At 41.1% G+C, this 19,582-nt stretch overlaps 1 protein-coding gene across 6 annotated transcripts in view; it reads left to right on the forward strand.

Annotated features, from left to right (window-relative positions):
* PDZD2 (PDZ domain containing 2) overlaps positions 1-19,582 on the forward strand; it is a 462,289-nt gene that overhangs the window by 253,836 nt on the left and 188,871 nt on the right. The window contains exon 1 of one of the 6 annotated variants that reach the window (XM_077116904.1): positions 4,740-8,949. The exons of 4 other annotated variants lie outside the window; for them this stretch is intronic. In XM_077116904.1, coding sequence (XP_076973019.1) covers positions 8,867-8,949 — 83 coding nt within the window. In that variant the 5' untranslated portion in view covers positions 4,740-8,866. Of the gene's footprint in view, positions 1-4,739; positions 8,950-13,950; positions 17,987-19,582 lie in introns of those variants that run through there. One more of the 6 variants, XM_077116910.1, reaches the window with a different exon arrangement.

Here is a 19,582-nt window from a genome sequence, read left to right on the forward strand (position 1 = left end):
ACCTCCCAGTTCCAGGCTCCATTATTAAGCCCTTTTTGTTTAGCTCTTTAATCTTTTTTTTTTTTTTTGGCTTTTAAAAGGGGGAATTTATTAAGTTGCAAATTTACAGTTCTAAGGCTGTGAAAATGTCCAAATTTAAGCATCTATAAAAATGTCCAAATTAGGGCACCAACAAGAAGTTACTTTTACTCAAGAAAGGTCGATGAAGTGCAGACTTTCTGTCTCAACTGGAAAGGCTCATGGTGAACATGGACATGCCTGCTAGCTTTCTCTCCAGGTTTCTTTATTCATGAGTTCTCCCAGGGGTATTTCCTTCTTCATCTCCAAAGTTGACTTTGAGCTCTCATGGTTCTCATGGCTGTGTTGTTTTTGTGACTCTTTCCAAAATGTTTCCTCATTTAAAGGATTTCAATACACAAATCAAGACCCACCTTCAATGGGTTGAATCATATCTCCCTATAATCAAAGGTTGATACTCACAATAGGTGTGTCACATATAATCTAATCAAGTTTCCAACCTATAGTATTGAGTAGGAATGCAAAGAAATGACAGCTTCCACAAGATGGATCAATATTGAAACAAAGCTTTTCCTTAGAAAATAATCCTTTCAAACTGGCACACTCATTGTGATATTTGGTTTGTGTTTCATTAAGGGCTACCAATGTTGAACAATTTTATATGCTTTTTTTTGTGTGTATTTTTTATTTTTATTTTTTCTCTATATTATCATTTTCTTTCTTTTTCTGTTGTCTTGCTATTTCTTTTTCTAAATCGATGCAAATGTACTAAGAAATGATGATCATACATCTATGTGATAATATTAAGAAATACTGATTGCATATGTAGAATGGAATGATTTCTAAATGTTGTGTTAGTTAATTTTTTTTTAATTAATAGCTCTTTAATCTTGAGCTGGGTTTGTTTATTTGCTTTTGACCCTCAGTCTGCTCATCATTGTAGATGGTAGGGATGTGAGAATGAGTCTTCTGGGGAAGACCAACAGGTACAAAAACAACTATCCTTCTCTAGGCCTAGAATGTATGTATGGTCTAGGGTGTGTCTGTGGGGTTGGGAAGGTGGCTGGTCGTCCTCTTAGCAGGAGTTAGCCCATCCTGGGTCACTTCACTGCCTCATCACATTCCTATGTGATACCCTCTTGTGGTCTTTCCTTAAACCCAACCACCTTGGATTGCAGCTTATTGCCTGCCTGGGCTGCATGGACTTTTGCCATCTCTTTTCCCCACTCAAGTTGAATTCATCCACTCAAAAAGGATTTATTGAGCATCCATTGTGTGCCAAACCCTGTGCTTGGTGCTGGAGATTAATTTTATAGAGGCCATTAAATAGATTAAACCCAGGTTTCTCAAACAAGAGCCTTTGAATCTTTAGGGATGCATAAGAATTTTTTAAATGTGTGTATTTGTCAAGATTATTAATCTTTTTAAAAGATTATTCTATCTTTCCATTTGTTAAGAAATTCCCTTTTGCAGCCATAGTTTACAATGGAAAGAAATTATAAGCAAATAAGATATCTTCTGAAGTCAGTAATACTCAAAGTTCTATGGATGCCTGGTGGGGAGCCAGTGGATCTATGTCTGAGATTTATTTTGCTTTACAATGGGAGTATATGTTATAGATCCATTATACAATGGAGGAAAATTCAGAGTTCAAATATTCATATTTTAAAATACTTTCTGTAATAACACCCTAAACCAATGGAATAATGTGTTCTTATATGCATTACAGAATCCAGGGCCCCAGGATTTTCTGAGGCTGTAGAAAAAAAACATTAAATTCTTAAACTTAATCCATTCCTATGCATGTGAACCCTTGTAAATGGGACCTTTTGATGAAGTTACTTCAGTTAAGGTGTTGCCCAGGAAAGTGAGAATGGGTCTTAAGTTCTGAAGGCTTTATAGGTAAGGCCAGAGCGAGAGAGAGCCAGGAGGGAGCAGCCAGAAGTTGGCAGGCAGCAGAACCAGAAGAGAAAGGAAAAGCCAAGGGAGACCGCCATATACATTGCCATGTGACAGAAAAGCCAATGACCAAGGATGGCCACCTGCAGGCTTGAAACGCCACTGTCTTTTGGGAGAAAGCATCACCTTGGTGATGCCTTGATCTGGACTTCTCCTAGCCTCAAAACCATGAGCCAACAAATTTCTGTTGTTTACGCCTACCCATTGCACGATATTTGCCTTAGCACCCAAGAAACTAAAACAGAGACTGATGAAGTTATTTCTGGGAAAGTGAGCTTATCAAAACTTGAAAATCACCTTTCTGGCTTTGAAAAATCCATGGGCAGTGTGGGTGCTACGATATTTCCCCAACCATCCAGTGTGGTCACTTTTTCTCTTAACCCTTGGAGTGCTGTACACACCTCTGTTCTCTTCTACCTTTTCTGATGTTTGGATGTAGATCAAGAGGGATGTGTATTAAAAGTTAACTCAAAATAGATCAAAGATCTAAACATTAGGTCTAAGACCATAAAACAGAGGAAAATGTAGAGGGATATCTTATGAATCTTATAATTGGAGGTGCTTTTATGGATCTTACACCTAAAGCCAGAGCACTGAAGAAAGAAAGAAAGAAATGGGAGCTCCTCAAAATTAAACACATTTGTGCATCAAAGTACTTCATCAAGAAAGTAGAAAGACAGCCTACACAATGGGAGACAATATTTGGAAACGTCATATCAGATAAAGGTCTAGTATCCAGAATTTATAAAGAGATTGTTCAACTCAACAACAAAAAGACAGCCAATCCAATTACAAAATGGGAAAAAGACTTGAACAGACACTTCTCAGAAGAGGAAATACAAATGGCCAAAAGGCACATGAAGAGATGCTCAATGTCCCTGGCCATTAGAGAAATGCAAATCAAAACCACAATGAGATATCATCTCACACCCACCAGAATGGCCATTATCAACAAAACAGAAAATGACAAGTGCTGGAGAGGATGTGGAGAAAGAGGCATACTTATTCACTGTTGGTGGGAATGTCAAATGGTGCAACCTCTGTGGAAGGCAGTTTGGCAGTTCCTCAAAAAGCTGAATATAGAATTGCCATATGACCCAGCAATACCATTGCTAGGTATCTACTCAGAGGACTTAAGGGCAAAGTCACAAACGGACATTTGCACACCAATGTTTATAGCAGCATTATTTACAATTGCAAGGAGATGGAAACAGCCAAAATGTCCATCAACAGACGAGTGGCTAAACAAACTGTGGTATATACATACGATGGAACATTATGCAGCTCTAAGACAGAATAAACTTATGAAGTATGTAACAACATGGATGGACCTAGAGAACATTATGCTGAGTGAGACTGGCCAAAAACTAAAGGACAAATACTGTATGGTCTCACTGATATGAACCAACATTTGTGAATAAACTTGGAATATGTCGTTGGTAACAGAGACCATCAGGAGATAGAAATAGGGTAAGATAGTGGGTAATTGGAGCTGAAGGGATACAGACTGTGCAACAGGACTGGATACAAAACTCAGAAATGGACAGCACAATACTACCTAACTGTAATGTAATTATGTTAAAACACTGAATCAAGCTGCATGTGAGAATGATAGAGGGAGGAGGGCTGGGGACATAAATGAAATCAGAAAGAAAGATAGATGTTAAAGATAGAGATGGTATAATCTAGGAATGCCTAGAGTGTATAATAATAGTGAAATGTACAATGTACAAATTTTAAAAATGTTTTGGCATGAGGAAGAACAAAGGAATGTCATTATTGCAGGGTGCTGAAAATAGATGATAATTAATACTTTAAAATGTCACCTTATGTGTGAGACTAAAGCAAAAAATGTTTATTTGTTACAAAATTTATATTTTGACTAGAGCATTTCCTAATATAACTCATGTAGATAGTTTGATTGAATGTCATAAGTACTTGGAATCTCAGGTAGCACATGAGATTTTGTTGGTTTGTCCAGAGTGATCCCCCGATGAATCCCAGAATGATTTAATCAGTGACTCGAAAAGTATTTGCAAGCCCCCTTCGGGGAATGGTGAGAGTGGGGAGAAATTCAACTTCCGCAAGTTGGATTCTTGATATTCTCACAAGCAGTGTGGACAACCAAAGCTATAGGCTGAGCCCCCAGTCTTGGGATTTGTTCACATGAAACTTAACTCCACATAGGATAGGTCAAGTCTACTTAAAATTTCGGCCTAAGAGTCACCCCCAAGAGAGCCTCTTTTGTTGCTCAGATGTGGCCTCTCTCTCCAGCCAACATGACGAGCAGTCTCACCACCCTCCCCTTCTCTGCATGGGGCATGACTCCCAGGGGTGTGGACCTTCCTGGCAACGTGGGACAAAGATCCTGGAATGAGCTGAGACTCAGCATCAAAGGACTGAGAAAAACCCTAGAATGAGCTGAGAATTAACATCAAGGGATTGAGAGAACCTTCTTGACCAAAAGGAGGAAGAGTAAAATGAGACAAAGTGTCAATGGCTGAGAGATTCCAGACAGAGTTGAGAGGTTATCCTGGAGGTTATTCTTATGCATTAAGTAGATATTACCTTGTTTTTCAAGATGTAGTGGAGAGGCTGGAGGGAACTGCCTGGAAATGTAGAACTGTGTTCCAGTAGCCATGTTTCTTGATGATGATTGAACAATGATATAGCTTTCACAGTGAGACTCTATGAATGTGAAAACCTTATGTCTGATGCTCCTTTTAGCTACTATATCAACAGAAGAGTAGAACATATGGAATAAAAATAAATAATAGGGGGAACAAATGTTAAAATAAATTCAGTTTAAAATAGTGGTAAATGAAAGCGAGGGGTAAGGGGTATGGTATGTATAGTCTTTTTTTTTCTCTATTATCATTTTATTTCTTTTTCTGTTGTCCTTTTATTTCTTTTTCTAAATCAATGCAAAAGTACTAAGAAATGATGAATATGCAACTATGTGATGATATTAAGAATTACTAATTGTATATGTAGAATGAAATGATATCTAAATGTTTCGTTAATTTTTTTAATAAAAAAATTAAAAAAGAAAAAGAGGGATGTGTATTTAGAAACATTGGCTGAAATTGCCCTTGAGACACCAATTATGCTTTCTCTCAGAGTTCCTGATTTCCCCCAGCATCACTGAATGCCTTCTGTTGGTATAAAAAATGTTTTCATTTTCTGGGGATAGGTAGGACAGGTAAAGAAGGCATATGCAAGAAGTCCCAACTACCAGCAAATCACAATCTAGTTAGATACAACAGAGATGAAGATGAAACATCCAAATGATACAAGGTTTCACTTTGCCTGATCATTGTTTCATTCTCTTCACCCTTAGCATAGGCATTTTATTTAATGAGTTATACCAAAAATAGTAAGGGGTTCCCTATCTATAGAATTCCCAGCTTCTATCAGTTTATCAGATAATTGCATATGGTATATGACGGTTGATAAAATATGGCTTTCATGGGAATAGAAGCTGGTGAAGTGAGTGAGGTTCCTGGACTGGGAGTCCTCTGCAGTGAAGGGACGCTCCCCAAGTCCTTGTGCAGATATGCTCCTCTACTGCTGCCCACTGCTGGGGCGCTGCTGACAAGCTATTGGGCAAAGGCCATGGTTTTTTGAGCTTGATACACAAATGCTTTCCGGAGCTACTTGGCTGCATGTTCTTTTGAAGCTGAGTTCCCATCTTCTACCCTTGGTTGTCTTTGCGCTCTGGGCTTGGCAGTCCTCAGCCTGCTCTGTCCTACTGGTATGTGCTGTTTGGTGTCACCATGCTTCCCTCTCAACTGGAAAAGCACAACAGTGAAGCCAGTTAATAGAACCTTCCTCATTGCTCTTGGCCCATGTTTTCCTTCTTTAGACATGGGTTCAGCCTACCACTGAAAGTTATTTGCACTTCTCACCCAAGCAGACCCCGAGTTAAACAGTGTTCTCCTTGGTTAGAAAAATGTCTTCTCCTTAAAACTGCATTTGTACCTCCCTGCTGAGGGGTTGTCAGATAAGACTGGCTTTATTCCAGGATGAGGTGCTGATTTTAGCACTGATTGATAACAGTTCAGATGACTAGGAAAAGGCTTGAAACAAGGTATTCAGAGCCTGAAGGCTGTGGCTCACCTGCTCCAAGTTGATAACTTTTGTTACTAAACTTTGGAACTGTTAGGGAAGGTTTCTCCTTTATATACGGTTAGTCATCTTTGCCTAAGTATAGTCATACACCAGTCCTCTATTTTAGACCAGTTTTATTTTGTCAATTCTTGGGCAAACTTCAGTGGTGATTCTTGGGGTTTTTGTTTGTTTGTTTGTTTTGTTTTTTTATTTTTCCTCTTGGTGTCTTAAATGCGTGTGTTGCTACATGTGAAATTCAGATAATTTTAACTGAGATTCCACAAAGGTAAAATATGTCTCATGTTACTGATGTCTAATTAGTTTGGTTTTATCAATGATTTGGAAAATCTATTAAAAAGCTGCTTACAATACTTGGACAGAATGTTTGGATTGACTTTTCAGCATTTGGTTAATCTGATATCCAAAGAAAATTATATTTAATGTTATGCCTAAATGTGGGAACTGTCCCATCTATCTGAGTTAGAATGCTGTTCACCACAAGTTTTATAATTGCATACAAAGAGAAGCAAAAAATGGATCAACATAGAGGGGTTTATTTTGTCAGAACGGATGATTGCCTCTGATAGTTTCGTTACTAATGACCTCATAGTCTTTTAAGTGGCCTCACCCCTTTCTTTGAGTTCTGTATCATTGTCATAAACATAAGTGCTCAAGCCATGTGCCTGCTCAGGTTTCTGTGCATTTCCCTCAAGAACCACTGAAGGCCTCATAGAATAGAATGTCTGGTTGAATTCATCCCTCCATTTCCAGTGAAGCAAAGATGACGGAAGGCATTGTGAAATATGGTATTATCTGTGTTTAATGTTCCATGCTTTATGAAGGCAGAAAATCTTGTTGCTTTAGTTAGATCTTATTTAATCCCCATCCCACACCCAGTAAAAGGAAGGCATACGAATGTTTCAGGTAAGTACAACCGGGTGTGTCCTTATCTATTTTGTAGATCATATACTTAAGACACATAAAGATATTCTGCATTTCCCTCCATTTTATTTTTTATTTTTTGGGCATGGGCAGGCACCGGGAATCAAACCTGGGTCACCAGGCAGGTGAGAATTCTTGCCACTGAGCCACCATTGCACCATCCCTTCCATTGTGTTTTATTTTGGTTTGAAGCCTATTTCTGTTTGAAATCTAGGCAAGATTCAGGAAGAGGGTCATTAGAGCATTAATGTAAAGTAACCAGTACATAGGGTTTAAAAATGCTTCTTGATATGTTTGAATTTTCTACATGGATTTAAAGTGAAATAAGAGCATTTCCTTTTACCATAAATAGTAGAAAGCAAAAGGATCTATAGGGTTTTTTGCCAACTTACTTTAAAATGCATGAAATAATATATGTAGTGTACTAATAGTATAGTATCCAGTGTACTAATAATAGTCTAGTGACATACAGAAATAGTGAAGTTTGTACTTTAGTTCACACATATTTAAAATCATATTTAAAATTAACATGATATATTCATTTTGAATGCATCTTTTCCCAGATTGTTTATGAAACAATTTTATTCAAATTCAGAGTCACGTGTTTGAATCATCTAAGTCAGTTCTTCAGGGTATACCACCTTCACTTCCATCTTCATTATTTAGATACCAGTTTTTGTATCTAAATATGATGCTGTCTCTGACATTTAACTAAAGCCACAAGTAACTGTTACTGAAGGAGCTAAGGTCCAGAGAGATCAAGTTGTTGCTCAAAGTCACACAGCTCATGAAAGGTAGAGCCAGGATTCAAACCTAGCTGCAGAGTTCCTGCTTTTAACCTATATACTCTGCTTCAAGGATATCTAGCACTTAAAATTGTGAAGTCATTTCCCCCAGGAAAATGTGCTAAATTCAGCATTAAATTTATTTCCCTCTTTTATGTTTATTTAAATTCAGTTCTGCCAATGACCTCTATAAACATCTAAAACTAGCCTTGATTAAGTCTGAGATAATTGTCTTCTCCTAGCATTACTTTGTTATCTAAACTAGAGTAATTGAACGAGAGCGTCATAATGTAAATTGTACAGACTCAAATATAACTCCCTCTTTGTGAGGATAATCTTGGGGAAGAAAAAATATTATTTTATATTTTGACATATATGGTATGTTTCCCTATTTAGTATACTATTTAACCCAAATCGATAGGGAAAATTTGAAAGTCAAAGTTGTACATTTTCTGGAGCAACTGTGGGTCCAAAGCTTATAATGGACTGCTTACATATACCATCTAGTTTTATTCTCTTATCAATCCTATAAGGAAAATATTATTGTCTTCATTTTTTAGATGACTAAACTCAGGTTCAGAGTTTAAGAAGCATGCCCAGTTGGATATAGAGATTGGGCAATAGAGTTGAGATTTAAACCATATGCATTCAGAATTCTTAAAGCTTGTGCCCTTTGGATGAGCCCATGAGGCCTCACTGGGCGAGAAGCACTGGCTTTAGAAGCCCCTGACTTAGAGCATGTAGATGTTGAATTGCCAAATGCCCTCTGACCACCACCATCCATCAAACAACATCTCATTTGTCTGCTTTCTCCTTTTGCTGAACCCATCAGGGCTTTTGACTGCAACAGAAATCCCTTCATAGCTAGTTGAAGCAGAAAGAGTCTAAGTTAGGTGGTTCTCGGAATTTCTGGGAGGAACCAAGAACCAGGCTCAGATCTTAGGCAGCCAGGCAAAGAACTAAACCACATGGGGGAGGGGGCAGAGAGGGCTGTTCTAGCAGAAACATGATGCTGTTCGCCTGGCTGCTTCCCCTGGGACACTAGGGAGAGAATGCCAGAACCATGCCACAGCTGCTCAGAAGAGGTGACCTCGCCTCCCATTGCTGGTGTCTGCCTCCAGGTCTCACTGGGATGGTATGTAGCTGATTGGTGAAAATGGGCTCACAGGCCTGTGTCCTGGCTGCAAGAGAATTGGGGAAATGTGGTTGTTTTCAGTGGGAGTTGAGTGAACCAATTTACAGGGTCTGCCACACTTAACTCATCCCCATCGTGGCCACAATCTTTGCTCCACCACTGAAAGACCAAATGGATGATATTTGTTCTTCAGTTTCTAGTTCCTTAATGGATTCAGACTGAACTGCTGAATGACACTGTGAGCTCATCTGAATGTATCTGCACCCTATAAATCACAAGCCAGGAATGGTTCACCCAGCTCTGGTCTTCCTATTTGCAGCGGTAGGGTTAAACTGAGTGTACTAAGTGGAAGACTACTCAACTATTCAAAGAAAACTCATTCTGTGGAGGCGTCTGTCTAGCATGATGTATTTTCTAAAGTTAGATTTTTTTTTTTTTAATGGAAAAAGTCTTTCCTCTGTGTTGAGTATACTTGCTGGAGTTCACATGGTAGGGTCCTCTAGTGAAGAGCACAACCTTCCATTCCTGGGTTTCTCTCTTAAATTAGTGCTTTCATCTGCTTAGTTTTACATTCTGAGCACACCATAAGATAACAAAAGTAACATGTGAAGGAAAGTGTAGCATTTTTCTGTATAAGAAATACATTGTATACTTCTTTTAGGCTTCAGGCTTTCAGTTGCTTTTGAGAACAACATCATGTGCAGGTTCAAGGTCTGAAAATAATGAGCATTGAGGCATGTACATTGATTGGAAGACAAAAGAAACACAAACCAGGAATCAGCAGTCTGCTTATCAACTGGGCAACCCAGGCAAATTTAGTTCATATCTCTGACTAGTTACCTAATCTGTAGAATTGGGAAAACACAAACTCTGATGCCCTTTGTGTTATTTTAAGAATTAAATGTGCATACTTAGGATGTGTCTGGCACCTAATTTTTTAGTGTTAGTTTCTTGCCCTTTTGAGAAACCGCAAGGCTGAGGGTCCAGTCTCCTGGCTCATGCTGCCAGTGTGGGTTTCTGTCTGTTTTAGTTTGGTAATTACCTGGAGAGTTTACATCATGTGCTGAAGAAGCAGATCAAAGTTTAAGGCACTCAAGATGGGTGGGGAAAAGAAAAACAAATCTGTTTCTTCAACATTCATCATGAGTAGAATTTAGAACTTATACAGTATTAGAGCTAAAGTCTCACAAAAGATCTTTAGTTTGCATTTTTCTGGGGTCATCATCAAGTCTTGACTTTGCCAGGCGCTCGAATATATCTACTAATTTTGCTTCAGCGTTCATTTAGCAGCAAGCTGCAAGCATAGGAATCATTTGCATTTTAACTGGTTCCTGCTCCTTCCCCCTCTCCCCATGCCCAGACTTCTCTCTGCTCCTGAGAACTGGAAACAGATGTCACTCCCTGCATCTTGGTGACACAAATGTCAATGGCTGTAACTCCCCGGTGGCTACCAAACCAACCACAAAGTGCCTAAATCAGCTTCTCCAAGGCCGTATGACCTCAGAATCAAACAGCTAGGAAAAAACTTGGTTCAAGTGGCATATGCCCATGAAGCTCTAAAACATTTAAAAACTAGGAGTTTTTAAAATTAAAATTACTAGTAATAAAAGTTTATTGCATTGTTATTCCCAGTGATTCATACTAAGATTTTGTTCCAACATAAGGATCTCATTTTGAAAGGGAACTTTTATAGAGTAGATGGTGTGTTGCTCAGGGAACAACTCTGAAACTTTCAGAGGATAAATGTAAAAGTGAGAAAGAGAAAAGAAAAAATTGTAGTATGGGCAAAGATTAGTATTTGGATTAGCTCTGGATCCAGTAACCCAATGAAATCTGGTACCCTTGCTAACCCTGTTTTTGTAAATGAAGAAACTGAGGCAGCAATTCAATAACAAGAATTATTTTTGTTCCAGCTGGAGTTCAGTCGAAATTGAGGCTACACCAAATACAGTGCCTGTTCTTAGCACAGAATTGACATAGAAAGTTGGTGAAGCAGATGAGAATCCACTTGAGCAGCCACAGTAATTCTGATTATGTACTTGTCAAGGAGGTAGGAGCAGCATGAAATATTTACAGTAAACCTGGCAGGGATTAGCATATGCATAGTTTCAACAAAATGTAGGACATGGAGAAAAACCTCAAGGAGAAGCAAGGTTTTTGCTTTGTTGTTTGTTTTAAACATTGAGATATCTTCATGCACCATACAGTCCATCCAAAGTATACAATCAGTGGCTCACAATATTGTCACATAGTTGTTTTGTCATCACCATGATCATTTTCAGACATTTGCATCATTCCAGAAAAAGAAAGAAAAAGAAAAATCTCGTATATCCCATACTCCTTACCCCTTCCTCTCGTTGACCATTAGTATTGGAATCTACCCTTTTTTTTTTAACCCCATATCATCCTCCATTATTTATTTATTTTTTTCTCCTAATTTTTTTACTCATCTGTCCATACCCTGGATAAAAGGAACATCACACACAAGGTTTTCACAATCACATAGTCGCATTGTAAAAGCTATATAGTTATACAATCATCTCCAAGAATCAAGGCTACTGGAATACAGTTCAACAGTACCAGGTACTTCCCTCTCACCACTCCAGTATATCATGAACTAAAAAGGGATCTCTGTATACTGCATAAGAATAACCTCCAGGATAATCTCTCAATTCTGTTTGAAATCTCTCAGCCACTGAGACTTTATTTTGTGTCATTTCTCTCTTCCAACTTTTGGTCAAGAAGGTTTTCTTAATCCCTTGATGCTGGATCCTAGCTCATCCCCGGGAGTCATGTCCCATGTAGTGGGGTGGGCAGTGAGTTCACCTGTCAAACTGCCTTAGAGAGAGAGGCCTCATCTGAGCCACAAAATAGATTCTCTAGGGGTGACTCCTAGGCATAATTATAAGTAGACTTAGCTTCTCCTTTGTAGGAATGACTTTCTTAAGGGTGAACACCAAAATCAAGCACTCAGCCTATTGATTTGGTTGTCCCCAGTGCTTACGAGAATATTAGGAATTCTCCAAATGGGGAAGTTGAGTATTTCCACCTTTCTTCCCAGTCCCCAAGGGGACTTTCAAATACTTTTTTATTCACTGCCCAAATTACTCTAGAATGTGTCTGGACATCATACTAACCTGGAAAAACCGACAAGATCTCATTCTCTAGTCAAGATTCCATGCAGTTACGGTATTTGAGTAAACTGACTGTACAAGTTAAATTAGATAAGGTGCTATCAAAAGTATAAATTTTGCACCAAATAAATATCTCTTCCTTTCGTCTCACATAGCTGTTGAAGTGTTAAAATATAATACGATCTAATATCATCCTTTACCCTGTATTCCGATTTACCTTAGTCCTATCCAGAACAGCTTCATTCATATTTCTAGTCCAAGTCTGATCACTTTTTCAAGTTTTTTTAAACTATTTTTTAAATAGTTGCTATATGAGGTCATGCTAACTTCCATAGCTTCGGAGTTCTATCTCTGAGTCTCAGATGTTACTAAATACCCAAAGTTCCAGGGGACGACCGGGTTATACACAAAGAGCTCAGCATCGCAGAATTTAGAAATAACAGTTACAACTCCTGAATAGATGTGACTGCTGTAAGAGCTTACAATCTAGGACCCTTTACAGTAGGCCCCAACCTGATAACCCATGCTCTCAATTTCAGTTCTCAAGTTTGTATATTATGATTAGTCCATATGAGTGTGGCATGATAATATTTGTCTTTTTGTTTTTGACATTTCCTTCAACATACTGTCCTCAAGGTTCGTACACCTAGTTGGATGCCTCACAATTTCATTCCTTCTTGCAGCTGTGCAGTAGTCTGTTGTATGTATACATCATCATTCCCCCTTTTCATTCCGCAGGTGATGTACCCTTAGGCCACCTCCATCCATTGCGAATCTCGAACACTGCCACAAACGCCAGTGTGCAAATGTCTATTCATGTCACCACTCTCAGTTCCTTCAAGTATATACTTAGCAAAGAGCTTGTAGGATCATTTGGCAACTCCACCCCTAGGAGAGGCAAGGTTTTGAATTTGAATTATCCATCTCTTTTGGAATACTCTTGGGGGGTCTTCACAGAATACCTCTTTCCTTTCTCGAAAAAGGAATGTTGGGCCCTCCTGTACTCCTAGAACTGTTCCATGCTACAGGGGACTGCAAGGCTGGTCCTGGCCTCCTGGTGTCTGTACTCTAGTTGGGGAAACATCTCTCCCTTGAGATTGTCAGATTTTATTTACTGCTATCAAGTCCAGGCAAAGAAAACCCTCTGCCATCTACCGTTGGCCCATCTGGGGCTCAGTTGAACACCATGCCCCTTCCTCCCGTTAGACTTTGCTGCAGCGCCCCAGTTATTTAGCCACCGGCCCTGTACTGGGCAATGTCACTTCCAACACAGAAGCAGCAAAGTCTGAGGTCAGGGGTCTCCTATGTTCTTTGCTGCTTGTCCTCTGGGCACCTTGTCTGGAGCTGTTATTTAGTCCTTGCAGCCCGAAGGCAGACGCGCTCTCTAAGAAAGCGTTGCTCCCTGTCCAAGAAAAGGGCATTTCTGGGTTTGACTGAAACAGTCCAAAGGCTTGCAGGCATACCATCTGCTCTGTGTACGTGCCGGAGGGTTCAAAGACCCTGGAACTAAGGTAAGAGAACTGGAGTTCTGATCTATTTGTATGCTAATTAAATTTTTGTTGTTGTTGTTTCAACACTTACCTTATATAGAGAGAAATATTATTCTTAGGCATGTTTTTGAAAAATAGATGAAAGGAACAGTAATATTCAGGCAGGTTAATGAGCTCTTGGCCTCTCTCTTTCTCTCTGAGTATGGTCCTGTTTCCATTCTGTCAGCAGGAAAAATTTCCTTTTTACGGTGCACCTTCAGACCAGTGCTTTGTTCAGAAACCCTTTATTTGAAGCCTTTTGTTTTTAAGAAAAATTTATTGAAGATCAGTTTGGCAGGGGTTACAGGTGTCTGCGCACACATGTGCTGGCGGAGGGGGGTGTCATTGGAAAGAGAGAATGGAGGGGGTCAGGGCTTCATATGTGCTCCTATTGGTGGCAAAGTCTTGTGAAGTCTGAAGACTGAATCCTTGGAAGGCAAACAGCTCTGTGTGTGTTAAATGTATGCCGGAATTTATTTTTCCATTTTATTTTGAGTTTTCTTAGGCATTTCCTAGATATAGAGCACAATGTTTACAGCACAGAAAGCCTTCATAATTGCTCCATTTTAGAGCAGGGCGCTGGTGGCTGGGTTTGTAACTGAGTTGCCCCTGGCCAGAGCAGGCACCTCTCCGTGGTGTCATTCAGAGGCGTGGGCTGTACCAGGAGGTGGCTCCTCCCTTCAGTTTGCATCCGTGTGGAATGGGAGGAGCACCTGGCGTGCCCTCATTCAGGTGCAGAGGCCTACCTCTCCCACTGGGTCCCTGACGGCCCTTGCACAAGAGGTGACTGAGTGCACTTGAGCCATCTTTGTGTTGCCTCATCCTCAGGGTGCAGATGGCCCCGCCCGGTGAGCCAAATCACGTGAGCTAAGGGTGGTGTTCTTGAGCCTTCAGATACCTTCTCATTTCCTCAGCCAAGTGCACCTATTTTTAGAGTGGGCTTGCCCTGTTTTGGGTGTTACTTTTGCAAGTCTGTGAGTTACATGTGCTCGGTTGTTTTCTTCAAGGATCCCTGGGCGTTCACTGATTCTATCTCTTTGGCGGCCTTGTCGTCTGCAAAGTGCTAGCATAGAAAACACTGCCTACCTGTCCCTGGGAGAGAGCGATTCGGTCAGCTGGAGATGAAGCTTAGTGCCCCCAGTCCCTGGAGAAGGGAGGTGGCTCCAGGACTGATGGAAGCAGTTGGTTGAGTATGAAATAGGATAGAGGTGTAAGTTACCTGCTGATGTTGATCACTATCTGCTGAGAGTCCTTGTGCTAACTGTCCCCTTGGCAGGCCTGGTGTGTGTGTAACTGTTGTCCCTTGGCAGGCATGGTGTGTGTGTAACTGTTGTCCCCTTGGCAGGCCTGGTGTGTGTGTAACGGTCTATAGCCCAATAGTGCAGTTTTAAAACACGGAAAGTTTGTGGCTGGCCTGGGAGATGAGGGTGATGGAGGAAGACTTCCCGGGTGAGGGCCAGGAGACAGCAGCCTGCTGTGAGAGCGGGAGGAGCTGGTGAGGAAGATGGGGACAGCCAGTTGATGTGCTTGGTGACTGCAGGTCAGAATTTTGCATTTGATCCCAAGAAACCCTGAGAGCGACAGGATTGGTATGTTTATGGTATTTGACACCTACTATATAAAGAATCTTGTATATCTATGGCCAAGAAGAGCTAGGAAGGAAAAAGGGCCCCTCTCTACTGGAGGATATATAGAAAGGATTTCCCAAGAGCTAAGTGGAGATGCCCATGAGGCTGAAAGGAGTGCCTTAGGGAAAGGACACGGCTTGAGCTGGGTGAAAGGTCATTGGCACGTTCAGTTGGAACCGTCAACCCCTTACATGCCACATGGAATCTGCCAGGGTGAGCACATAGAGCTCGTGGGATTGAGACTGTAATTCGGAGAAAGAACCATCTGGAAATCAACCATGGGCATCATTCTGGATAGCTCAGCCTTCTCCCCCCAGATGTTTTATAATCAGCAGATGGAGAGAACAAAGAAAGGCACCATGGTTGGTGACTTCTCCTGGTATCTCTGATTCTCTCAGATGACCTTTCTTCTTAAATGACCTTAGACATGGCTAATAATGCTAGCTCAGGTTTCTTCTCTGATCTTTAGAATAGTCTTAGGCATGACAACTCTCTATACTTCAGAAAAGAAGACCTGACTAGTCCCTCATCTGTCTCTAACCTGAAATAAATTAGAAAATAAAATAGGTGAAGCTCTTGCTGCTCCTGGGAAGGAAAGCACAGTTTCTTTCCAGGTGGAAGAGAATGGGAATGAAGGGCACGGGGGGACGTCGCTACCTGACCAGCCCGCTCCTGACCCTGCAGAGGACACAGGCATTTACCCAGAGAGGTGAGAAAAGCAGCCATTCACAGACCAGGATGTTTTTCAGTGGAACTGTGTGTAGGTGTTGTGTGCGGTTTTCAGGGAAGATTCTGGGTGTGTATGTGGTTTGCTCTTTCCTCCTCTCGTCAGATAACCAGTGGCCTGATTGGAGCCGGCAGCCCCTTTGGGACATGCCCGGAGCTGACTTCTGAGTCTCCTTATGCTGCCATTCACAGACACTCTTGTTTCCCAGTTTCCCCTTTGTCACTTTCAATTAGGCCGGGAACTTTTGGAGCCAGAAAAAGCCACGTGTAATTTGGTTAGTGATCTAAATAAGGCAAAATAGTGGAGAGGAAACCTAAATGTAAAGAAATCACAATTAGGTTTTATGCCAGTGGTGGTTTTGAACATCTACTCTGACCAGCGCTGTGGTGGTCTGAAGACATTCTTATGTTCGGGTTTTAGCAAAAACTCTGCAAGTGCGTTGCTCTTTCTTCGGGTGAGGAAACTGAGGCTGGGAGATGTTTACTTAGAGATGTTACTCACATAGCCAGTAAGCAGAGAATCCTGAATTTAACCAACCCCACTGTCATGTAACAAAGGCTCACTTTCTTTCCGCAAAATATGCAGTATCTTTAAGAGGTCTCCGTGAGAACTCACTCAGACCCTCTCTGACAATTTGACGCTTTGAGAGCCTGGTGGCAGGGAGGGAAGAATATACAGGCTTTGGAATCAGGCAGACCTGATTTGGTTGGGGATTTGAATCCCAACTCTTCCCCTCGATGTGATTGAGGGAAGCTGCTTAAACTTTCTGACTCAGCATTCTCTGCTACAAATCTGCAGTAGCATGTACAGCATCTAATCTCTGCTTTCACTCCATAATCCGTGTTAACTGTGCACAAATGCTCGTAACTAAAGTCATTTTCAAAGTTCTTGAACCCAGTTTATTTTCTCAAGGAGTCTGGTTTTTTGTTTGTTTGTTTGTTTGTTTTCCTATTTAGATTATGGAAGGCCCTTGGCAAACTTTTTTTTCTCTGTAGGGTGTGAAAATTTAAACTTTAACTGGACCGCTCATTCTTAGTTAAGAATGTTAAGAAAGTACAAACCAAAGAGGCTTTACCCTATTGCCCACCCTTCTCTGGGGTTCTAGAAGTTTCATGAATTGGCTCCTGCCATTCTTATTGCCAAAGTGTGCTTTTTTGAGTCCAGCCAAGCACATTCTTGTGTCATTTGTTTCTAAACTGTTTTAGATAACGTTTAAGACCTGGAACTCACCATTGCCTGATTCCCATGGGAAAGCTTCTTCAATTATTTGGAAAAATTCTTCTTGTGGGAAAAAGGGGGAAACAAATATGTGATTGTTTACAGACCTCATAAAAACAAATTTCTACTTAGAACCAACTTCCTCGCCAGTGCTTCTGAAAGCTGCGGTTTGTGGAAGTCCAGTTCCTACCACCGCAGAGCCACGCGTGATTCCAAGAGAAGATTTTCCGTGGTAAAGAAGAGAAATACCTTGAAAGCGCAGCTCTGAGCCTGACCACGTCCTCGAGTGCAATGTGGTTTTTGATCAATTTCTTCCTCGCTGGGCTTTATTCCATCCTTCCCCGCTTGGAAAAGAAAGACCCTAATAATTGCTAATCATAACGTAGACATGGTAAGTTTAGAGGACTGTGCTTTGTTATTTTAAGAGGAATCATTCTGAGTTCTGGAAACGACTGCCCGGGGGTGGTAGACCTTTCACTGACAACACAGAGAACTCAACGTTGCCATCATAAAGCTCACAGAAGAGCAGGAGACGAGGGGGGAGGGGTCAGTCGGCACAGCAACGTCTTCAAAAAAATATTTTCAGTTCACAGTCATAGCACCAGCCCTTCTAAAAATGCAGCCGAGCCACAACGGTCTGGAGTGTATACTTTGTGCAGTTGCCTGAAGAAGCCCAGGACCAGAGATTCTGCTTGACTCTTCCACTCAAACACCTCAGCAAGAGCTGAGACGTCAACTTCTTGTCCTGCCACCTGGAAGGAGAGCCCCGGGACTCTGTCTCCTGCTTCCCACCCTCCTGGTGTGTGTACCCCTGCAGGAAGCAAAGCACAGCAGTCTGCATGCTTTTAAGAGGCACCACACTCAGAGGGATCATTATTGTGTGATTAAATAACCACATCACCTTAAGTTTCTGCAAAGCAGTGAATGACAATGCTTGAGCTGTTGGGCACAATGTAGTAAAAATAAAATAGAAAGGATTGAAGTTTCCAAACCCTTCCCCCCATTTTTGTCTCCATGTGGGGATGGGGTGGGGGGGTCTTACTGAAATTGTGACCATGTCCTTTCTTATGGTCATCCAGTTCACATACTCCGAGTGGCCTGGGTAGCACTCTGATCCCCAACCTGGCTGGCAGAATTCCTTTCCAGAATGCCTGTTCAACAAGCCAGTTGTTTGGCATGTTCTTTCCGCTACGGCAGCGCCAAGTGAGGTGGGTCAGCTTAGGATGCAATTGTCTCCACCGACCGTGAGAAGTGACCCACTTTCCTTTTATCTATGAGAGGGAAGCACTTGGAATTGTGGGAAATGTCAAAACCTAGAAACGGCTTTTAAGGCTTCACTTAAGACCCACTTCCTCTGAAATGTCGCTCCTGATTATCTCGGCGTGCGGTGATTCATCCCTGTGGAAATCCTGTGGTACTTACGACTTTCATCCATGTCTTCACATTTAGCATCTGTTGGCTTATGGTGGCGGAACTCTTCATGTGTGTAGCCGTTTCCTCTCCCCAGCAAGTTTACACAGTATGAGGGCGTAGAGGAGACCCTTATTATTTGTCTGATTCTAGTCTTGAATCTGATGTTATGGACACCAGCTGGACAATATACTGAAGCTCTGGGGAAATAGCTGTAGGGCTGCTCACAAAAATTGAGTTCTTAGAGAGCCCAGAGCTTCGAGAGGTATTAGAGAGAAGTCTCAAGCTGAAGGTGGCTGGTGATAATGGCTAAGAAATCACAGTCGGTGTTTTTTATTCAGGGTAGTTATGATCTATAAAGTCCCTGTAAACACTGAATTAGCAAATACTGAACCACTGTTCCTCGGGGAAATATGAGGTTAAGTGTCTGTGAGTCTCTGGTCACATTTTCATCGACCGATCAATACATAACTGTGCTTTATGTGTGTTTCTGTTTAAAGACCCCTTATTTAATATATATTGATTCATCAGCATTGAACTCGAACTTGTAGCCAATTGTACTATAACTCATCCCTGAACGAAGCTTATCTAACGCATGCATTTTCTCCATAAGGCACATCACTGCCCTTTTGCAATTAGGAGCACTAGACAGCACTTCAGCGCTGTGCTTGGGGGCATTTTAAACAGCAAAACTACCAATAAAAAATGCAAAAAAACAAAAGACAAAACAAAACCATGACACCACATATTCCATGAAAAGGACTTTCAGGCGGGCCGCGGTGGCTCAGCGGGCAAGAGTGCTTGCCTGCCGTGCCGGAGGACCTCGGTTCGATTCCCGGCCCCAGCCCATGTAAAAAAAAACAAACAAACAAACAAACAAAATATAATAAAACAAGAAGATGTTTCCCTTTCTTCCTTCCATCCTTCCTTCCTTCTCTGTCTTTCCTTCCCTTCCTCCCTCTCTCTTAAAAAAAAAAAAAAAAAAGG

This window comes from Tamandua tetradactyla, chromosome 9 (assembly GCF_023851605.1).
Source record: "Tamandua tetradactyla isolate mTamTet1 chromosome 9, mTamTet1.pri, whole genome shotgun sequence".
NCBI lineage: Eukaryota > Metazoa > Chordata > Mammalia > Pilosa > Myrmecophagidae > Tamandua > Tamandua tetradactyla.